This window comes from Sitophilus oryzae, unplaced genomic scaffold, assembly GCF_002938485.1.
Source record: "Sitophilus oryzae breed Bouriz unplaced genomic scaffold, Soryzae_2.0 scaffold_1500_pilon_pilon, whole genome shotgun sequence".
Classification (NCBI taxonomy): domain Eukaryota; kingdom Metazoa; phylum Arthropoda; class Insecta; order Coleoptera; family Curculionidae; genus Sitophilus; species Sitophilus oryzae.
In genome coordinates, this window is record NW_022146171.1 from 643,506 (window position 1) to 664,811 (window position 21,306).

A 21,306-nucleotide genomic window follows, 5' to 3' on the forward strand; every position below is an offset into this window, starting at 1 on the left:
TTATCAATATACCCATGAAATACTGGCATTTTAGATTATTTTTAAAGATGTACCAAATTTTTAAAGAGTACAGATACTAATATTGTCGATATAGTTTGTTTATTTCATTTAAAAATAAAAAAAAAACTGTTTAAATATTTGTTAAAGAGGACCAATTAATATGATTCCAGTATTCAAACTACATTGACTGTTTGCGTTGATAATAATAATTGCTCCAAATACTAAAAAACTGAATTATGTATGTGTATTAGACAGTGTGGTAAAAAAACTTAGACAGTGTGGTAAACACCTTAAAAATGATATTTTGTTTTTTGACAAATGCTTATTTATAACAACAGAGACGTTCATTCTCATCACTTATTATTATATTGATTTCTGATTCAAATCCACATTTATTTAGAATAATTTATTAACGAACACAATTAAGTATGTAATTAATTAGTATTTGGGCGGAAATACTTGTGATATATTTAATTAATGGTATACTCTTTTATAAAGATTTAAATAATTTTCTTTTTGCATACAAATGGGCTAGTAATATTATCGTTTTACTAAAAACGATAATATTACTAGCCTGTATATTTTGTACATTTGTTGTTTTAAAAACAATCTAAAATGTCCATATTCCATGGGTATATTGATAAATGAGGTCTAAATTATAAGGAAATGCATTTTCTACGAGAACTTGAAGGGATAGGTAAAAAGTGGTATAATACAACTTGATGGACAATTAAATTGTGCATCTGATTCTCATAAAATATACAGGGTGTTCCATTTAAATTAAACAAGTTATTGCCGTTTAAAGCTAGTAATTATTTAAAACAAATTTTTAGACACTCTGTATAAGGTAGTATAATTTTTATTATTGTAACACAATAACTCATCAATAAATAAACTTCAGTAAATATTTAGTATTAAAAACTTTGATACCCTCGGAGAAATGAAGCCTTAAAATTTATACTGCAATTTCACAAAATTGAAAATATTTCAAAAACGGTAAGGTTTAAGTGTGATAAACCTTAATCAAATTTACCTTTATTTTAATCGTAGAAACTAAAAATGCAGTAATATACAAGGTGTGCCATTTAAAAAAATACAACTTTGATATTTTTTTATTTATTTGGTACACTCTGTATCTTGAAAAATATTTTTAAATTGTAACTCTAATAGTCCTTCAACGAACCCAAAACTTAAATTTGTAAAAATCTAATCGTTTGGCTACAATGCTCCGTGTCGTATGTGGTGAACAACCCTGTATAGTTCTTAGCATCACACTCTCTTGATAAATTTTATATTGGTGAAACCTTTAAATCGTTAGATGTTCGAATTAAAGAACAAAAAGATTATTTAAAAAAGGGGGATCTCGCAAATCTAAGATTTCTCAGCATTCGTGGGACACAAAGAGTAGATTTTAACAACACAAAAATTATTATGAAAGAACCGATTGCTTCTAAACGAAAAACAAAAGAGGCTTTTTTTAATACATATTGTCTAAGTAAGTCTAATAGTATATTGTTTATTAGGATGTTACTTTTCGTGGCGAGGTTGTACGTTTGACATACAGGCGAGGCGCAAAAAGTAATTTTTACTCCGAATAGAACATGCTATTTTTTTTTCAAATTCCACAAATAATTTTTTAAACAATTTCAAATCTCCCAAATAATATAGAACTATTTAAAAGTAATACCTTGTAAGTGATTATAGGGTAATTACATGATACAAAGAAAACAAGGTATGATATTGCGCAAGTTGATCACTACGTCACAGGAGATCAAGGTTATTACAAGGTAAGGTTGTCTCATAACTTTTGGACCAATAGGAGCGAAGCGGAATATCATCACTGTGACGTAGACAGAACGTATAAAATCATAGATAAAAAGAATAAAGAATAGAATGCAACGGACAAAGAGAGATATATGGGCAATGTAATAAAGAAAACAAACATCAAACAACTAGAAACTATGGACGCCATACACCATATACACAATGAATATCGATTTGGAAATGCACCGTCGGTCTGTCGGCTGTTTTTATCCCTTTATCTATGAGCGGTAGCATCCTTGTGACGTAGTAGATGACGTTTTCGATAATGGCGGATCGAGTTACGAGACAACCTTCTTACCTTTTAATAACCTTGACAGGAGATAAACAGCACTATTGGTCGGCAAGCTCTGCGCGCCAATTTCAAAGTGTCGAACAGATGACACAATAAATGTGTCATAACTTTTCAAATGTCAAGCTCGATGATTTGACAAAATTTTTGGGGCTATGTCCTAATTCTTCCCTATTTTAGGTCTCTTTTTATTAGTGGCAATTGAACAATATGGATGTTTTTTTGTATGGCGTATGACGTCACGTGTATCTTGTAAGTTTAATTTAAGTTTTATTTACTCAAACCCATGATAATTGTGAAAAAGTGGCATTAAAAACTTTAAAAGTTGTGCTGTGAACTGTGAGCTGCAAAAACCATCGTGAATCATGGCATAACGTCGGTTTCCAATGCTTCATAGGTATTTCATACATCATACATGTCGTTATATAAAATAAAGTTTCATGTATGCAACCACACTGTATTTTATTTATAAAATTAAAAGAAAATAATAATAAATTTTAAGTGTGCACGTTTATGTACGCGCGTTCAAAAACGTGCACACAAAAACGTGCACTAGCAGTGCATATAGATGCACATACAAAATCTGAAAATCCACAGTATTTTAGAGCGATGTCCAAGGAAGTGGTTGAGTTAGCATTGGCAGCAGTGGCGTGCACTGCTGTGCTTCAAACGAAAGTTAAAAAAAATAACCTAATCTAAATAAATAAACTTCCTAACCGCGCCGTATTTGGTGTAAAGAGTGGCTTCTTCAACGCCAAAGGTTTGGTCATAATACCAAAGTGATGGAACATACACTTCATCCGCTCCCGAACCAGATCTCTTGGAGTCAACAACCTTTTTATGTTCAGTTCCTCCAAGTCCTCCCACATCCTCCCCGAAGACTGTTAAGTTTAGTTATAACTCAAGCCTTAGTCGCGTTTGGCTGAACAACTTGTAGCTTCCTAACCAGCTTTGCGTAAGCCTCGTTTTTTTTTAATTCTATCTAAATATTGTTTGGATTTTACTTGCCAAAGACCTGGCATTTCTCTGTACAATTTAATAAATTCCAGCAGGAATTCACGGGATAGTGTTCTACAATCAGACATTTCTACTAAGAAATTATTAGCAAAGTCAAATCAACAGAACGCTGCAGCTTGTTGGACCAATCGACGCTACTGTTGTGCGACGCACAGTTCACATCCACACGTTGAGACTTGAAAGAAAATCCTGCGTGCACGTACAAAATTTCTGTCGTCGACAGAAATCATGAGCGTCGTTCAAAACGAATGTGCATTCAAGAACATGACGTTTCTGTGCATACACATTGACGTTTTTGTGTGCACGTTTTTGAACACACGTACATAAACGCGTACAAAAACGTCCGCCTGTAGGGGCCTTAAGAATTGAATCGGATCATAATGCGACTAGCGCGTTTCTAACGCGCGACAGTGATATTGGCATAGAGTTGGCATAGAGATAGTTGGGCACAAATACGACTTGAACAAAAGCCCTAAACAAGCATCATGGGCATAAATGCAAACGATACGAAAGTTATTTACAGAAAAAAAAACTTATTTATATTGTGCTTAGTATCATTCAAGAACATGACGTTTCTGTGCATACACATTGACGTTTTTGTGTGCACGTTTTTGAACACACGTACATAAACGCGTACAAAAACGTCCGCCTGTAGGGGCCTTAAGAATTGAATCGGATCATAATGCGACTAGCGCGTTTCTAACGCGCGACAGTGATATTGGCATAGAGTTGGCATAGAGATAGTTGGGCACAAATACGACTTGAACAAAAGCCCTAAACAAGCATCATGGGCATAAATGCAAACGATACGAAAGTTATTTACAGGAAAAAAACTTATTTATATTGTGCTTAGTATGGGAGTATCTGTAATGCATTTAATTTTCGGGTATAATTAGTACATATGAATTGGATTGATAATTTAATATTATTAGTCCCATAAAGTGTTGAAAGAACTGTATATTTCTTTTCTGGTCCCTTAAGTAATTGACCAAATTATCGCCGGTAGTGCCAGTTACGATTCTTGTTTTTATGAAACGTAAATTGTGCATGTGGTTCGTTCAAATGAACAAATCGTAGGAGTCGATTCAATATGAGAAACTGAATCGTGTGATTCGATTCACTAAAAAAAATCGTAATGCCCATCACTGCACCGTATTTATTCCTTCTATTAATGAAACTGAAATCTTTATTTATTGTTATCTATATTTTTTTGGTATTAGGTTATGCCATACCTCTTATTAACTACAGAGGGTCTATCGGATGCGGAGACGATTTTTACGTCTCCGCATCTCGACGTTTTAGACGTCAGTTTAATAATATATTCTCGTACTTTTGTGTTTAGGCGTAAAAGTGCTTTACTCTTATGCCTAGGCGTTAAAATAACTTTTTATATTGTCAATCACGTCGCAAGAATTAATAATTTTGTGACGTCTGAAAAAAAATGTATTGCTCAGGCATCTGTAGAGGTTAGTAATGTATTGCTTTTGCTTCTTTGATTATAATAAACATAAGTAAAAATTAAAAACTAAAATTAATTGTTATCAGGTAGTAATTGTTAATTTTGAAGTTTAACTTGATATAATGACTATTTTAACATCAACGGTTTTTAATAGACATATCTGTTGGGAAAAAAAACCAAAATATTCTTGAATAGTTGTATCTCTGGTTGTATTTAGATATTTTAAATAGTTTTTCTTTGTTCTTTGTTTTTTTTTTGGTTCCGACGATACTTCCCAAAACGTTAAGTATTTTTTGTCCGTTAGGCAAATTTGTTTATTAGTAAATTATCGCTGACAACTTGGTATCCGTTGCAGCGGTGTTTACAAAAAATAACTATTTTATTTTGTAGATTTTTTTATGGCGCAAGTGACGAAATACTCAGAGGACTTTTTTGAAGAGGGACTTTCTTGATTTTAGCTACTTTGGCTTGCGGGAATCAGCAGATTATGTTATTTCCATGATACTTGAATAATTTCTCTCAAACTAGAAAAAAATAACAACGCTCGAGAATACCAAGCTGACAACTTTTTTTTACAACTTTGTGACCCCCTCCCCCCCCATTTCATTATGTCAAGCTTAAATTATCAGATTATTTAAATGCACACTTTTCTGCATGTAATTAACTTGCCTTACCTTAATCTGACGCGCTCGAGTTTTTCTAACAAGGACTTTCTTTACTACTCTGATCGGCTACCCTACATGCACGACCCTGTATAAAAGGTTCATGTATGGTGGGGGTACTTAACAGGGTGGAATACCCACTTGAGCTCCCCTACTATATGTTGTTGCCGTAACAGGAAAATAATTTATTTTATAATAAAAATACTGTTCTGCTTAATTTAACAACAAAAAGCAGTTACTTACTTTTATCCAATACGACAACAGGGGCATGCTGTTTTTGATCAACAACATATTTATCGTTTGAAACTTTTTTAATAAAATTTAAATTTATAATGTCCAAAGAATAATCATCATCTTCCACTTTTCTTTTTTTCTGGGTTATTTCATTGCTCTGGTTTAATTCCAAAATATCACCAAGGGTTGGATCTCCTACCAGGCCAACTGTATTATTTCCAGTATCTTTTCCAGTCAATATAACGTTTCCTTTGGGCAATTTAAACGCTAAAGTACCTAAAATAGATTTTATTTGTATTCTTTTCTATCATATCAATATGTGGTGCCTTTCCTGCAATCCGGACTCTCCTAGAATATGACAAATTCTACAGAATTAAAAGAAGATTTTAATTTTCTAACACTAGAAACTTGATATAAAGTTTTTTAGAATGCTGGATTACTGTGTATTAATATTTCCTTGTTAAAAAGAATTAAATTCACATACCTGATAAGATATCCTTACTCAATTCATTAAAACTCTCCTGCAATCTTGTTTCACTTGCTTCAGAATTCAAAAACAGGTTTCCTCTTATTCTTACATGAACAAAGTTTGAGTAAATTTCATTTAACTTTACTGGTACGTAACTAGCATCTGTTACTTTATTGCTCTCTATAACATGACTAACTATATGGTTATTGTTACCATTAATTTTAATTCCAAGGAAAACTGGGGTATCGGTAACGTCAATATCATTACATCTTTGAATTATTGTGTCAGTATCGGGATTTTGCAAATATGATTGAAAAAGCCCACAGAAATCCACTTCATTAGGAAATGAATACAATATATTCGCATCATCTTTATCCACTTGGAGACCTAAGACATATATTGTATCTTTAATAACAATTCCATATAATTTTCCAAAACAAGGGTCATGAAGCTTTTGAAGTTTCTAAAAACATATGTTTAAAATAATAATTTTTTGTGTATAGTAGGTTCTTACCTCAATTAGATTATTAGAAATTTTAACGTTAGTTTTCATCTTTAAAGATATAATGTGGGAAAAATCAGTTTATTTGTTAATTTGCAGTAATAAAAAACATTTAAAGATATGAGATGTGAAAAAGATTTAAATATTTTAACCTAAAAACTTTTTGACTTTGACAGGTTCATCTCATAGATAATAGGTCTACCTTTATCTATGCACGAGACACCGATGCTATGCAAGGTCGATCCAAGGGTCGATCATATATAAATATTGGTAGCTGAATCTGTGAATATGAACCCAACGTTTGTCAGTGTTTTTGAACTTGGAACATCCCTAATTATGTATGTTTTTTTCTATGGTTATTATTAGTCATTAAGACGTCATTAAATTATTATATATTTCTGTGGTCATTTAGATATTTATTTTTGTCAGAATTTGTCTCTGTTGGTGGTTACGGAGGTGGTTATTATAGTTTTATTAAAACATATGTGGTGTTAGAAGATATTAATTGTATTCTGAATTTGCATAGTTCAGTGCTATTTCAATATTCTAACGGTATATTGTATTTTTAGTTATATTTTTAGTTTACTTCGTTCTCGTGTCGTCTTGTTTATATGACTGGCATTCATTTCCTTTCATTATATTTACAGAATTATACTTGATTATACTGCGAAGAGTAATTTCTTGTTAACAGTATGTTTTTATGATTCATGACACTGTTTAAGTTTAGATTGTAATACTGTTCTAATAATTTAAATTTAATTCAACTACCTACTTATTATTACACTGTTGATGTACACTTAAGTTAACATGGTTGTAAAAATAGAGTTACAAGAGTGCCTTAGGGATTCTCCTAAATTTAGGTAAGCGAAATATGATAACTTTATTAACAAGAGGACCAAGTACTTATCTTTTAATATTTTATAGACTATTGCTGGAACATGAAGAGCAAAGTATAGATCAACTTGAACAAAGATTGGATAAAATATTAAAAGTTTGTGGTAGCATGATTGACAGTGGAAAAACGTATGTTGGACAGCAAAGGTAGTAAAGATTAGTTATAATTTTAGTCCATAATAATAACTTGTATCATTCTTTTGTTTGTTAGTCTTTTTGCTAATAGCCTGTGGGACTTAAGCACCCATTTTAAAGATGATCCTGAAGTTCTATCTTCGCTAAATAAGTTAATCCATAGTTTGCAAGAAATGAATAAGTTTCATACAATTTTATTGGATCAGGCCTCCCGAACAGTATTGAAGAACCTTACTTCATTTATCAAAAAGTAAGTATTAATACTATTAATAATACAAGATCTTTTCAATGCCGTATTTTAATGTTTTAATGCCAGACCTAGTTAATATTAATTGTTTAATGTGATAATTTAAATATTAACTCTATTAAATATTTTGGAATATGTTATTTATAAGAATATGTTTTTCTCTATGAAGCTCTAAAGGTAATGGTCTGTATATCAATATGTTTATTTCAAACAGCTATGATAGAGGAACCTCTTTTTGTTTTCAGTTAAAGAATTCTCCAAAGAGTGTTCAATTACAGTTATTGCAAAATAGGCATTACACTATTAATGTCAGCTTGAAATCTTACAATTACTTAACACATAAGGGTTTTCAGTTTTAAACTATAGGAGATTATAACTAAAACTTCATTAATGTTGGTACTTGACAGTAGAGGCCTTCCCATTTTGTGTGTTTTATAGGGCTTCTCGTTTATGTATTATCTCATTTATGCATTTATCAGTGTACTACTTTTTCATGAAACTAAAGATGCTACACATAGATTTATTCTAGTCCCCTTGTTATGGGCGAAATACAAAGGTGGTCGAAAAATGCAACATTTTTGCCCCGGGCGGTGACCTTCCAAGTACCTGCGGTGCGACAAAAAATTGTTATAGAGGTGGCAGACGGATTCTGTAGGGGCGGCAAACTTCCCTCCTAAAGGTTCTCCGCCCCGGGCGCCCCTAACTCACGCTACGCCACTGCCACCAGGGCATGTAGATATGTATATACAGGGTGTCCCAATATTCCGTGGACATATAACTACTATGTATTTTTGGAATCAATATAAGTTCATTGGACATAATTTACCTCTATCCAAAACTGCTTCCTTTGTCCGTTCATAAAACTTTAAAAAAATAAATACATTTTTTCAGATATTTTAAGAACCGTTATTCCGATTTGAATGAGATTTTAAGTGTCTTTTTTTTTCTCAATTAACAAGGGGCGACCTGTGAGGCCTATTGTGGTTGTCCCCTTTCTATATCTACAACCAGTCTCCAGTCTCTCTGTGTCCTGTACTAACTTATGCAGGTCCTTGTTAGGATGGGAGCATAGTTCCTCGGGTTCTAGCTTAGCTTTCCCAAATAAAAAGTGACGCTTGCGATTCAGAGCCTTGCAGTGACATATTATGTGCTTCACTGTTTCAGAACCTTTATCGCAGTCTGCAGCAAAGACTTCCTTCTTGAAGAAAGAAGGCCTTGCTGTTCCTGTGCCCCTGTCTGTTTCCCCAAAGGACATTCTACTTTTCCCTGATCTTTCCTGTGTTTTAGTGCACTTCGGGCCATACATTTGGGTATTCCCAGTACTGGCTCTGGACCACGATAGGATGCCGATGATCCTTGCCTAGCTAGCTCATCGGCTTTTTCGTTGCCTTGGATGCCGCTGTGACACGGCACCCAGAATAATTTAATTCTCTGTCTTCGTGTTAGAGCTCCCAGTTCACCTAGGCATTCTCAGACGAGTCTCAACGATACCTTTGGGCTCATAAGCGCCCCAAGCGCCCCAAGTGCCGCCTGACTGTCTGAGCATATATTGATGAGCTTACCTGAATAAGCTCTTCTATTATTTTCTCTCGCATATTGTAGAACGGCGAAGATTGCTGTCTTGAATACGGTTGAGTATTTACCCAAGGAAAAGGATAAGCTTACCCTTGTTTTTCCCCAAATACTCCAGCTCCTGTTTCTTCAACGGTCTTTGACCCCTCTGTGTTCCAGGTTAGTCCATCCTGAAGGAATGTTATATCTGTCCACATTCCTCGATCCATTTTGTTCACCTCGAATGGTTTGTGGTAGTGATAAAGAGGGGTCATTTGGTCCTATCTCATTTGGAGTAGAGGTCCCCCCATAGAATCTCCCATCTTTAAGTATCCTGTTTATCTCCTATTTCCCAGAGACAACACACTTTGTTGTCGATAGAGTCTCATTCTTGTCTCCGCCTGGATCACTATGTGAAGAGGCGTGGATTCATCGCCTCTGTTATGCTCAGTCAAGCAAATTTTTGCACCTTGCTGAGGCTGAGCATTGTTGTTTGTTGCATTACCTTAGGCCACCATACCAAGGATGCATATGTTACTGAAGGCCTCACTACTCCAGTGTACAGCCAGTGCACCATCTGTGATCTGAGGCCCCAGATTTTTCCATGAAGTCGTCTGACTACTGACTACCGCTCGTGTAGTCACCGCCCTCCTTGTGACCAATTGTCGGTTCCATGTCAGTTTGGTATCCAGCGTGATTCCTAGATACTTGACCTCCCACGAGAGAGGAATCTCATCACCGTAGAGTTTCAGAGGTCCTTGATCTTCCAAAATTCTTCGCTTGGTGAAGGGGATTATTACGGTCTTTTGTAGGACTGATATTTAGTCCCTTCCGTGTCACCCATGATTCCACAATCTTCAGGGCGCTTTGCATTCGCAATGTGTCTGTGTTTTCCTACATGCTTTAACATTTGACTTTCAAAAAAATAAAGTAAAGGACGGGAAGGGTGAAAACTACCCCCACCCCTACATAAATTTTAGTATAAGTATTTTCCAACTCAACCGACGACCGATTTTTTTTCAACCGAAAAGAACGTCATCCGAAAAAAACACCCAACAACTACGTAATTACGCCCTCTTTTACACGTTAACATTTTTTCGGCGATTTTATTAACATTTGAAATTGTCACAACACAACGCGATGTCCAGTTCGAGTTCTTTTTTACTTAATTTTTACTACCCGAAACAGCGTTATATCACACAAACCTCGTACCTGAGTGTTTATAGTTTCAATTGCTGCCCTCCTTTCACGCAGTTGAGCAGCTCCGAACTGTTCAAGAACGCGATACTCTCCCTCCATTCATTTGAGTCATAAAGTTCAGAACTGTTCCGCGCCATATTTACTGTCCTCCATTCGCGAACTTCATACCTCCATAACCTCCATATGGCGCGGAACAGTTCTGGAACTTTATGACTCAATTGAAGGGAGTGGGAGTATCGCGTTCTTGAACAGTTCAGAGCTGCTCAACTGCGTGAAAGGAGGACAGCAATTGAGGCACCTGGCTATCGCGCACAGCTCCTTCTCGAGTCGTTCTCGAGTAGCCCCAGGGCGTAAAGCCCGGAACTCGAAGTTCGCGAATGGAGGACAGCAAATAACTACTGCACTAGCAAAAAACTAAAATACTTAAATATTATGACAAAACCACGATTTCAATGTCATTTTAATGTGATCAACATGAACTGTATCCGGGACGGGGTGAAATACAGAGCCGAAAACCTCTGATTTCTGCCGTATCGAGCGCCGCGGCCGGAATTTTTAAAATAAACTGAAATGCACCAAGCCTATATCCGCACACATTTTAAGAATAGTTTTATAGATATACGGGTGACTCAAATATATTTTATGCAGAAGATGGGTTTTTTTTAAAACGGAATGTTTATTGTCTTAAGTGGATTTGAGATTCCTATTCCAAAAATATCATATTGGCATAATATGTACCTAGCAGTTTTAGAAAAATCTTTATTTTTAGATTAAGGTTTTCTCTACACAATTGCTCTTTCAGAGTTTAAAAAAAAAGTTAATTATTGATCCTTTTCTTATTATTGGAATAAGTAGTCAAAATAAAATGGGCTAAATAGCTTGGTATATACAGGGTCAGTGAACACCTTAGATTAAGAATAAAAATAGATAGAGCAAGTCATTCATAAATTCACAAAATCGAGGTGCCCACATCGTTTTATCGGTGAGTGCCCCCACTACCCTAGTTTATGGTTGCGACAGCGGGGTAAAGAGGAAAGTGGTAGGGGAGTTTAAAGCAGAAGAGCATCAAAACAGAATTTATCCTTGAGATTTCATTGATGAGTAAAAGCCAGAGATATAGAAGTCGGTGGTTAGAGGCATAGATAAAATATTTTTTTAATAATAAATTTTAAAAACGTGTTCATGCAATAAAACTAATAAATTATTATAAATACATAATATATGCTATAAAATATTTAACAAACACTATAAAAAAATGTGTTTATGGGCACCCCCCCGAGAAATCTTAAATTATGACTCTTGCCTACGTATTAATTTTTATTTGCTTGTGATGTACTAAAAATGACGTTTTCGAGTTTTGTTTAATTAATATTATTTTGTTGTGTTCAAAAAATGTGTTAATTTTTATTTTTTTAGAAAATTTGTAGGTATTTTAGTAATCTACGGGAACACGATTTGATAACCAAATCTATGAAATTTATTGATAGAGAAATTCATGTAAACGTTTTATTCAAATAACGTGTTTTTTTAATTTTTCTTAATTTTTTAAAAAACAAAAGAGTTAGCCCGCGGTTACATTGGACGTGGGTCCGGGCGTTTTTTTAAACGTGCGAACTCTGACGGAATTTACTCGCACGACTATTTTATTTTAGTGGTTACATTAGATGCGCATGCGATCATGCGATCTTGGTGTCCTGTGTGTCGAATTTGTCAAAACGGACGCCACTACTTTGCTGTCTGAGGATTTAATGTTAAAATAACTACTTATGAACAGAAGAAAATGTTAGGTAAATGATTTATATGCAAGAAAAGGGGAAGAAAATGAATATTTAAAATATTTGGTGTATTAAAACAGCAACCTGTCAAATTTTTTGAATATTTTAGAATGTTTCCAGCAACATTAATATATCTAAAATAAAAATATAAACCTGAACATTTTTGAATAAAAATATTCAAATTTTTCGGGAATGTATTGGGCCCAGAGATATAAAAATTCGAACGCTCGGATGTACACGTATTAAAAAAACAAACCAGTTTGTTTTCATCCGACCAACGGAAATCGACGTATGTGCACGGACGCGCAAACTCCGATGCAATGTAACCGCCTGCGTAGATACCATTTGCTTATTTTTTGCTGCGTGCACGTACGACCACGTACGACCAAAAAAACGCACGGGCACGCATTCAATGTAACCACGGGCTTAGGCCCCCCCTGGGATCAGTACCAGCCCCCCCCCCTACTTGTGATGTGTGTCATCAGTGTTTCACAAGTACACGGGACCTACAGTTTATCGTCGAATCCCAACGGCACTATTTGAGAGGCTGTACAGGGTGTCCCATTTTGGTTGAAATCATACGGTATCTCCGTTATTCGTGAAGATAGAAGGGCGCGGTTTGCACAAACCTGTGCCACTTTTTTGTCAAACGGAAGATGCCGTAAACAAAATTTTCATAACTCTCTTCGTTTCTGAGCTACAGGGTCTTTTTGAAAATTTTGCAATTTGGGACACCCTCTCTGTTTACGAAAACTGTTTATTGTAGAACTTTTTACGTAGAATACAGTGGCGTAGTCTGTTATTCTACTAAAAGAATATTTTTAAAGATATGAACTAAAGTTATGTTTTCTTAAATGGAACACCGTGTATATTTATAAATTATATGATTATATGGCTTGCCATAATCTTCTCAAAAATATATAATACTCTATATTTATTTTCATTATTTAATGGAATATTTTAAAAAATATATTAAAAGATCATATTTATTCGTAGGCCATGATTGTATATAAAAAAACTACAGAATTATTAAAAGTAATACTACTATCTGTCTCTTGTTTTATTTTGAGAGTCACTAATTAATTCTTTATATATTAGGGAAACGTAACTCTCTACCGCTATTTGTAAATCTTGGAAGCTATCGTAACTTTTAAATATTTCTTTAGCTAATTTACGTGAAATATACTTTCAGCAAGATGGGGCTCCCCCTCACAACTTAATTTACAACAATTTTATTAAATTATTATTTCTCAAATCAATTAATTGGAACCAATGTACCCATATGATGGCCTCCCTGATTTCCGGATTTGTCCGTTCTCAATTTCTGATTTTGGGGATTTTTGAAATATGAAATATATCGTGGCAACTAATACGATGTCGAACACCTGGAAAATGCTTTAATAATGCAAGCTTTTAGATATTTGCAAACCCATCCCATTATAATAAATTCTGTTATAGAAAAGAGAAAAATATATTCAGAGGTTCAGTGGTAACAGTTCAAAAGTAAAATATATCAATCCCAAATAAAATTTTAATATGTGTATGTCTATATTAGGAAATACCATTTTGATTTTGTTATTTATCACGGCCTACTAATAAGAAAATTATATATTTTAAATATTGCAGTAAATAGTAAAAATAAATATAGAGTGATTATATATTTGAGAAGCTCATAGCAAGGCGGATCATAGGATTTATAATATACAGGGTGTTCCATTTGAAAAATACATAACTTTAGTTCATATTTTCAAAAATATTTTTTTCGCAGAAAAACAGTCTACGCATTTAATATATTACGTATTCTACGTAAAAAGTTCTACAAGAATCAGTTTTTGCCTTCTCGATATCATCTATAATAACGGAGATACGGGGGCTGTCCCAAATTGTAAAATTTTCGAAAAGACCCTGCAGCTCAGAAATTAAGAGAGCTATGAAAATTTCGTTTACGGCATCTTCCGTTTGACAAAAAAGTGGCACAGGTTGGTGCAAACCGCACCCTTCTATCTTTACTAATAACGGAGATACCGTACGATTTCAACCAAAATGGGACACCCTGTACAAGGCAAATATACTCAAGGTGGTTTGCCATTGCCTTCCTTGAGGTGGCGGCTCGTTAGTCGCTCTATTTAGATAAATAAATATTTTTATTTAAATAAATTAAGCAACCGTACTGGCTGGGGATCGAACCCAGTACCTTCCGCTCCGCAGATCGACACACTACTGCTGGAGCTACGGCCGGCCACATTATTGCCGTTTTGTTATTTAGATAATATTAATTACAAAAGAAAAGTAGATACATGTGAAAAACTAATTTTTATATTGAATATCAATATATATTATTTACATTAATAATATAATTAATATAATGTATAATTAAAAAGCACAAAATTCATCTTTTCTGTTAGCATTGAGTTTTCAGACCAGTTATACCATAATAAAGAACAATAGGTTACCTATACCGCAAAATATATTCGGTAATTTTAATTGGAAATATTAGCACAAAAACTAAAAAAAAACAATGTTCTGTAGTTTTAAAATGTATTTATTTTATATGATTCTGGGCTAAAAACTCATAACAAAATAAATTCTTGTTATGACTAATATTTTGACCAAACGAATTCTCAATGTAAGGATATTTACATATCATATAATTTTACATTAATTAGGTTTGGTTGTGACACTGGAGACCCTTCATTGGAGACCCTAAATCCTATCCTACACTGGAGACCCTACATTGCGGCTTATCGATACATAGAATAAAAGAGCTTTTGGAAGAGTAGGTCATCCTATAGCCAACTAAATATTTTGACAAGCTTTAGAGAACATTCTTATATTTGAATTGTCTATTTGTCTATGTGTCGCTTTATTTGCTAATTTACATAGACATTTACTCTTAACAACTTTAATTGCCTTGAAGTGTTCTTTGTCTTTTAAAAGGCGTTTTAAACGAAAGATCAATTTTATGGTGAAATTCTTGTTTGATCTATGATATATATTTTTTTTTAGTCTGTATGGTATTGTAGGGAATAAAATGTTTCTAGGGTTATGTTGAGTACCTTGTTTTTTTCTGAGGCTATATTTCTAGGATACATTAAAATACGCAACCAACCGTCCAATCAGATTCAAGAGGTATCGTACCCTATCGAAGGGCATTGCGCAGTCACGTGATGCGTTTGACGTATGACGGGTAAATCTTTGGTTAGGGTAGTCAATTTGTTATTGTTTTTCTCTCTGATTTTTCTGTTGTTTTTACATACATCATATTTTCAGATATTTTTCTGTTTTGTTACATTTTGTAATTACGTATTTAGGAAAATAACAAGAATTACAATCGTATATTTTTTAATCCTGGATATTTAAATAAAGATTTATATGAACACTTGGAAACATTACTGTTCTTGGTATAAAAAGTTTAATTATTTACTTTAGATATTAAATTATTTGTTGGATTTTAGGACCTAAATAAATATAAGTTGTAAAGGTATGATTAAAAATTGTATAGGTACTTATAAAGCTTACTATCTGTTTTGCATTTTCAGTTTTTGATCAGACATTTGACTTTGTGAAATGCCCACAAAAATATATCGATAATTTAATATATGTGTCTGCTGCATAATATAGGTCATTCCTGTTGAATTTTTAGATCATTTGAAATAACGAAAATATATGTTTATATGTATGTGATGATTAAATTAGTGCTAGGCAAATAAAAACTATTTTTTTGATATAAATATATATGTATATTTGTTTGAAGTAAATTACACCTTTAACAGTTTAATGGAGTTTTGTAAAGGCAGTTATAATATTTATATATTTTAAAAATTCAAAATCATGCATTATATTTAAAATATATACATTCAAGCAAAAAAACAATGTCAAGTCACCATAAAAGTGTAAAAATAATTTGTGTTAAAAAAACGCTCACCTGAAATTTGGAATTGTAAATACCTACATAAAACAAATATGGAAAACTACATGCCCAAACAAAATTAGAGAACTTTTAGGAGAATGGGTTGTGTAAATCAAAGGCTAAATTTGTAAACATCCCTACTTATTTTATTAAATAAATGAAAAGAGTGCCCTGTACTCAACCTGGAGTGTACTCAACCTGGAATTCACAAGGGAAAGAGCACGGCAGAGAAAACCCCGATCGTTATTACAAAGAATCCAATTATGCTGTTAACTTTAAGAAAAGAGTAATAATAATAATTTAAGTACTATCCTCATATCAAAAATTGTAGTTTAACACATTCCAAAATATGCCCCATTTGTTACATTCAGAACTGAAGAGGTATTTGTTAGTTAGCAGGCCATGTTTTGGAAAATATTAGTTACATTATCAAGGCTCTTGCTGTCACACTAGACCATAGTAAACTACAAAACTCAATACGAATAGACAGTAACCGATTGCATTTAGATTTAACTTTAAAACAAAAATTATTCACAGCATAAATCAAATCTGTTAAATACATACAAATGTTATATAATACAATTGTCAAATTAAATCAGGCAAAGCTTTAACACAAAATATTACAAGAAAGGAAGATGTATACAGAGTGTGTTAAAATTAAATGTCTCTTTTTTAACAGGCGAGTTATCTGAATATATTATTCTGTTAAAATTCCACCACCAAAATAAACAATGAACATGCCATAAACCATCTTCACAAAAATAAAGTATTTGGTTAAAACAAAAAAACATGCTTCTATCTGCAAACACCACAACCAAGTAAATAAAAGTAAAGGAATCTGGAAAAATAAATATCCATATAAATGTTTCTTTATATGACTTATACAATTTTAACAGACCTTATTTAGATTTTTTATTTGGAAAATAAACCTGTTTCTCTATTTTTCTTTTTCTTGACGTTTCAGTATTACTTGTGAAACTCAAACTTTTTTTAAAATCTGCAAATCTAACTACAAACTGTTCAAACCCGTTATTATTTAAATTACTGCCATAACTACGGATATCGTTGCACATTTCTTGCAAAATAATCTACAATATGTTTCTTTTTTGTTAGATCTCTGCTGCTGCAAATCTGATTATTTAACCCTGAGGTATACCTCACGTCTTCTTTCATTATCTACGTATAAATCATCATTGACTTCCCTCTCTTGAATAAAATGGTCCAATTCATTATTGTATTGAGATGTACTTGCTGGCTGTTCAAGGTACAAATTATTATCTTCCTGGCTATCAATTGAACCTGAAACAGACTCGCTTCTCTGCTCAAATGTGGCAACAGCATGTATATGTTTACACATTGCAGTTTTCACTAAGTACTCAGGGCACTGACATGTATACCTGTGTATGCATACCTTACATGTGTTACAATAAACTGAAACCAACCACATGCCAAGTACAAAGCAGTCTTCTTGGTTTTTCTTCTATTTACAGAGTATAATTAAGAACATTTATAAAAAATGTTTATCTAACAATTATATATTATATAATATAGACTGACCTGTTTCCATGTTCAAGGTCCAAGCATTATAGTATTTTGGATCATCATCAGTCATTATATATTCAGCGTCGATAGTTTGTCCCAGTCTTGATTTCAATTCTCTAAAAAAAATGTTTTGTATTACTTGATCTAATCTATTAGTTACCAAAAATGCCACAGGGAAACCCATATTTTGATCATCTTTTACTAAAACTGTAGTCGGCTGCCAATTTCTCCTATTAGTTCCGTGAGTACCATCCATACAAATGATCTTTGAAAAATCCTTCAATTTTTTTCCATTATATTATTCATGAAGCCCACTGCAAAATCTTCATCCTTTAATCCTGGATAGCTTGTACCTATAAACCACAAAGGTTTCAAAAAATAATGTATCTAGAAAGAATTTAATAAACTAAACCAATCTGTTTGAACAAAAATGCATAATTCCTTCCGTCCTTGTTCCATTCTTCAACTTTCAATGCAGTTGCTATCATGTCATCTTTATCTCTTTGGTTATAAATATTAAATTTTCTCATTAAATATGCTAAATCTCCTCTTGACATAATATTTATCCTTTCCAATGTGCTGTTTTCTATTTTTCTTGCATCCTGAATAATTCTATTGACGGAAACCCCAGCTATTAATTTTTCTGCGACTGTCTGTTGTTCAGATTTGGTCAGTCGTCTACTCCTCAACTCTATATTATGCCCAACATGAGTTTCGAAGTATCGGACCCTAATCATCCCTAAAAAAATAATATTGTCTTACGTGGAAATACCAATATTTTAAATTATTTCATATTTCAGTCACTTAAAATATTAAACAGAATAAATCTTGAATAATTGCCTACCATTAACACAGATTTGGACTATTATCCTTGCTGGGCATATTCCTTGTATGCGAATACTTCCTCCAGACTTTGGGTTCCGTTCAACTGATTTACTCTCAAAACCTAAAACAACTACTTATCAAAAAAAACAAGTTACTAATTATAAAGTATTTTACCCCTAGAATCGCTTCTATTACAATTATAATATACATATTCATCTCCATTGGCTTTTTTTATTTTTCGATGACAAGCATAATCAATTTCTCTATTTTCTAAACACTTCCAAGCATCAAATTCTTGAAGGTTCCTAAAATTTAAGACGCTCTCTTTAATACTTACCTTGTGGATATTTTTTAAATGATCCAATAATCCCTCATGGCAAGAAAAGCAAATCTTTTCGTTTGAACACAAAGGACAAACGATGTGTTGGTTTATCTTCAGACTGACTACTTTTCCGTGGATATTCTTCATATGCCGATTCAGAGACGATGAGCATGAAAATCTTTTTCCACAAACATCGCAAACTGAAAACCTGATAAACAATTTTATAGCAAATAGAAATAACTTTATAAAGTATACTTACCTATTATCGTTCAAATTCAAATCCATGTTAATAGATAATTTTTGATTTCTTGGATTTTATTGTTTTAATATAAAACCAGAGATAAAGAACTAAAGAGGATTATATCAGATTATTAAATGTTGTTAAAATGTTGAAAATTATTAAATGTTGTTAAAATCACAAATCACCAATTTGCCGATAATAAACACCAATGATTGGTAAACACTCTAAATAGCAATAAGAACTGCTGATTTTAGTAATTATTATATTTATTCACAACTAAAAAGTCAGAAAAAATAAATAATTCTCAAACACAAGCATATAAAATGCTGCAGTTAGATGCAAAAAGCGCAAAATTGCAAGTGTCAATTATGGTTGTAATATCAATTCTCCCGCTTTTTTTCCGGGACCGAGTTTCAGCGATACCGCACGATCTACGACGATTGCTCCTTTCATTTGATTGGACGGTTGTATGACGGTTGGTTGCGTATTTTAATATCCTTATATTTCTATAGCCCATAACAGCACGTTCAGATGGAGCGGACGGTGCGCGTGGAGCGTCCGCGCGGATGTTTTTTCAAGATAGCTCATCCGGACGGAGCATACGTGACCCATGTGAAATTGTTCATATAAACTCATGGTACTTGCTCGAAGTCACCGACGCTGCGTCGCGGACGGTCCGCTCCATGTGAAAGCGCTGTAAGAGTCGTAATTAACTGATATATACAGGGTGAGTTTCCTACGATGTTCTCTATGGGTATCTCGGAAACTACTGAAGATAGAAAGTCGGTTAAATTGGGAAAGAATTGCAGTTTTGTGGGGTCATAAATATGCGCCTTTCAGATTTTTGAAAAAGTTCACGGCTTACTAGATATTTGGAAAAAATAAATTTTGACTATTTTAAAAATTGTCCCTAATTCAATTATAATCTACTTTAGACGAAAAGTTTTCAGATAAAAGTTGTAGATGATCACATCCCTAATGTGTGTCCCATCCCATGTAATTGGCCCACCTCTTCCTATCCGTGAGTTTGCATAATTATATGATATAAGGTTAAAATAATTTTTAACATTTCTTTCATTATGGAGAGGGGGGAGGTCACAATGATACTCACCCTATTGATACGTGAGTATCTAAATTTAGCTTTTCTAACATGTCTTGAAAACTGTTCTCTAAAAAACGTAAGTAACGTTCACCGGTCAATGTGTCCTCGAAAATGCATGGCCAAGAAAAGTTGAACCACTAATTCTACACGCTTTTCTTCATTTGAAAAAATCATATTTACAATATTTATTTATTTTAATTTACAAAGTGTGGATGTGACAGATTCACATTTCTGAGAGCAACGACAATTGAACTTGTTTCCATGGCTAACTAAGTGAAATTGTTTAAAAATGATTGGGTATAACTCGGTAATTTTTCGAACAAAACATATAGCTTATATCGCCGAAAAGCTTAAAAAATTGCGCTTTTTATGAAGTCATGGCCAACTATAGTTTCCATTAAAAAAAAATATGTTTGTGTCATATGTCAGAAATGACAGGCTTTATAAAAAAACGGGGGACACAATCTCATTAAGGATGTGATTATCTACAACTTTTATCTGAAAACTTTTTGTCTAAAATAGATTATAATGGAATTAGGGACAATTTTTAAAATAGCCGAAATATATTTTTTTCGAAATATCTAGTAAGCCATGAATTTTTTCAAAAATCTGAAAGGTGCATATTTATGACCCCGCAAAACTACAATTCTTTCCCCATTTAACCGACTCTCTATCTCCAGTAGTTTTCGAGATACCCATAGAAAACATCGTAGAAAACTCACCCTCTATTTTACTTTTTTCTTTTCCTTTGTAGTTTGATATTTAATTATTAAAAAATGTCTATACCTATGTGGCGGATTCATCTCTCCAAAAAAAATCCTTTATGGGTATTTCGCCACTGCACTGCAAGAAAATCTATAAAATAAAATAGTTATTTTTTGTAAACACTTCTGCGTTAAACCTACAGTACGTATGTCCGTTCTGTAGCTACGTGGTATCGGTGAGAGGGGAAACAATATTCTCTCGATGTTTTTCGTAAAAAATTAGACGACACTTCCCATCAATAAAAATTCGACAAATTTGCAAGTAGCCAATAAAATGAGTGGGCGGAGCGATTTGTGGTGACGTACTCGTCAAGTCGACGTATAAAATATATTGTTGTTTAT

The 21,306-nt window shown here is 33.3% G+C and overlaps 3 protein-coding genes across 4 annotated transcripts in view; 1 reads left to right on the forward strand and 2 right to left on the reverse strand.

The window, feature by feature from the left end:
- Positions 1-6,624, reverse strand: part of LOC115878085 (ufm1-specific protease 2) — a 36,563-nt gene extending 29,939 nt beyond the window's left edge. For both annotated transcript variants that reach the window (XR_004049463.1, XM_030894442.1), the window contains exons 1-3: positions 6,469-6,624; positions 5,970-6,417; positions 5,495-5,761 (exon numbers count right to left, since the gene is read on the reverse strand). Coding sequence is in view for 1 of the 2 variants with exons in the window: in XM_030894442.1 (XP_030750302.1) it covers positions 5,495-5,761; positions 5,970-6,417; positions 6,469-6,507 (754 nt within the window). In the remaining variant the exon portion in view is untranslated. The remainder of the gene's footprint in view (positions 1-5,494; positions 5,762-5,969; positions 6,418-6,468) is intronic.
- Positions 6,625-6,871: 247 nt separating this feature from the next.
- Positions 6,872-21,306, forward strand: part of LOC115878047 (arf-GAP with coiled-coil, ANK repeat and PH domain-containing protein 2) — a 62,467-nt gene continuing 48,032 nt past the window's right edge. The window contains exons 1-3 of the mRNA XM_030894402.1: positions 6,872-7,316; positions 7,381-7,497; positions 7,562-7,735. Coding sequence (XP_030750262.1) covers positions 7,264-7,316; positions 7,381-7,497; positions 7,562-7,735 — 344 coding nt within the window. The 5' untranslated portion in view covers positions 6,872-7,263. The remainder of the gene's footprint in view (positions 7,317-7,380; positions 7,498-7,561; positions 7,736-21,306) is intronic.
- LOC115878086 lies at positions 17,608-19,064 on the reverse strand. Its single transcript, XM_030894443.1, has 5 exons — positions 18,710-19,064; positions 18,555-18,656; positions 18,123-18,449; positions 17,726-18,063; positions 17,608-17,648 (listed from the first exon to the last, which is right to left on the reverse strand). The coding sequence occupies exons 1-4, from the start codon at positions 19,002-19,004 to the stop codon at positions 17,990-17,992; spliced, it is 798 nt and encodes a 265-aa protein (XP_030750303.1). The 5' UTR covers positions 19,005-19,064; the 3' UTR covers positions 17,608-17,648; positions 17,726-17,989.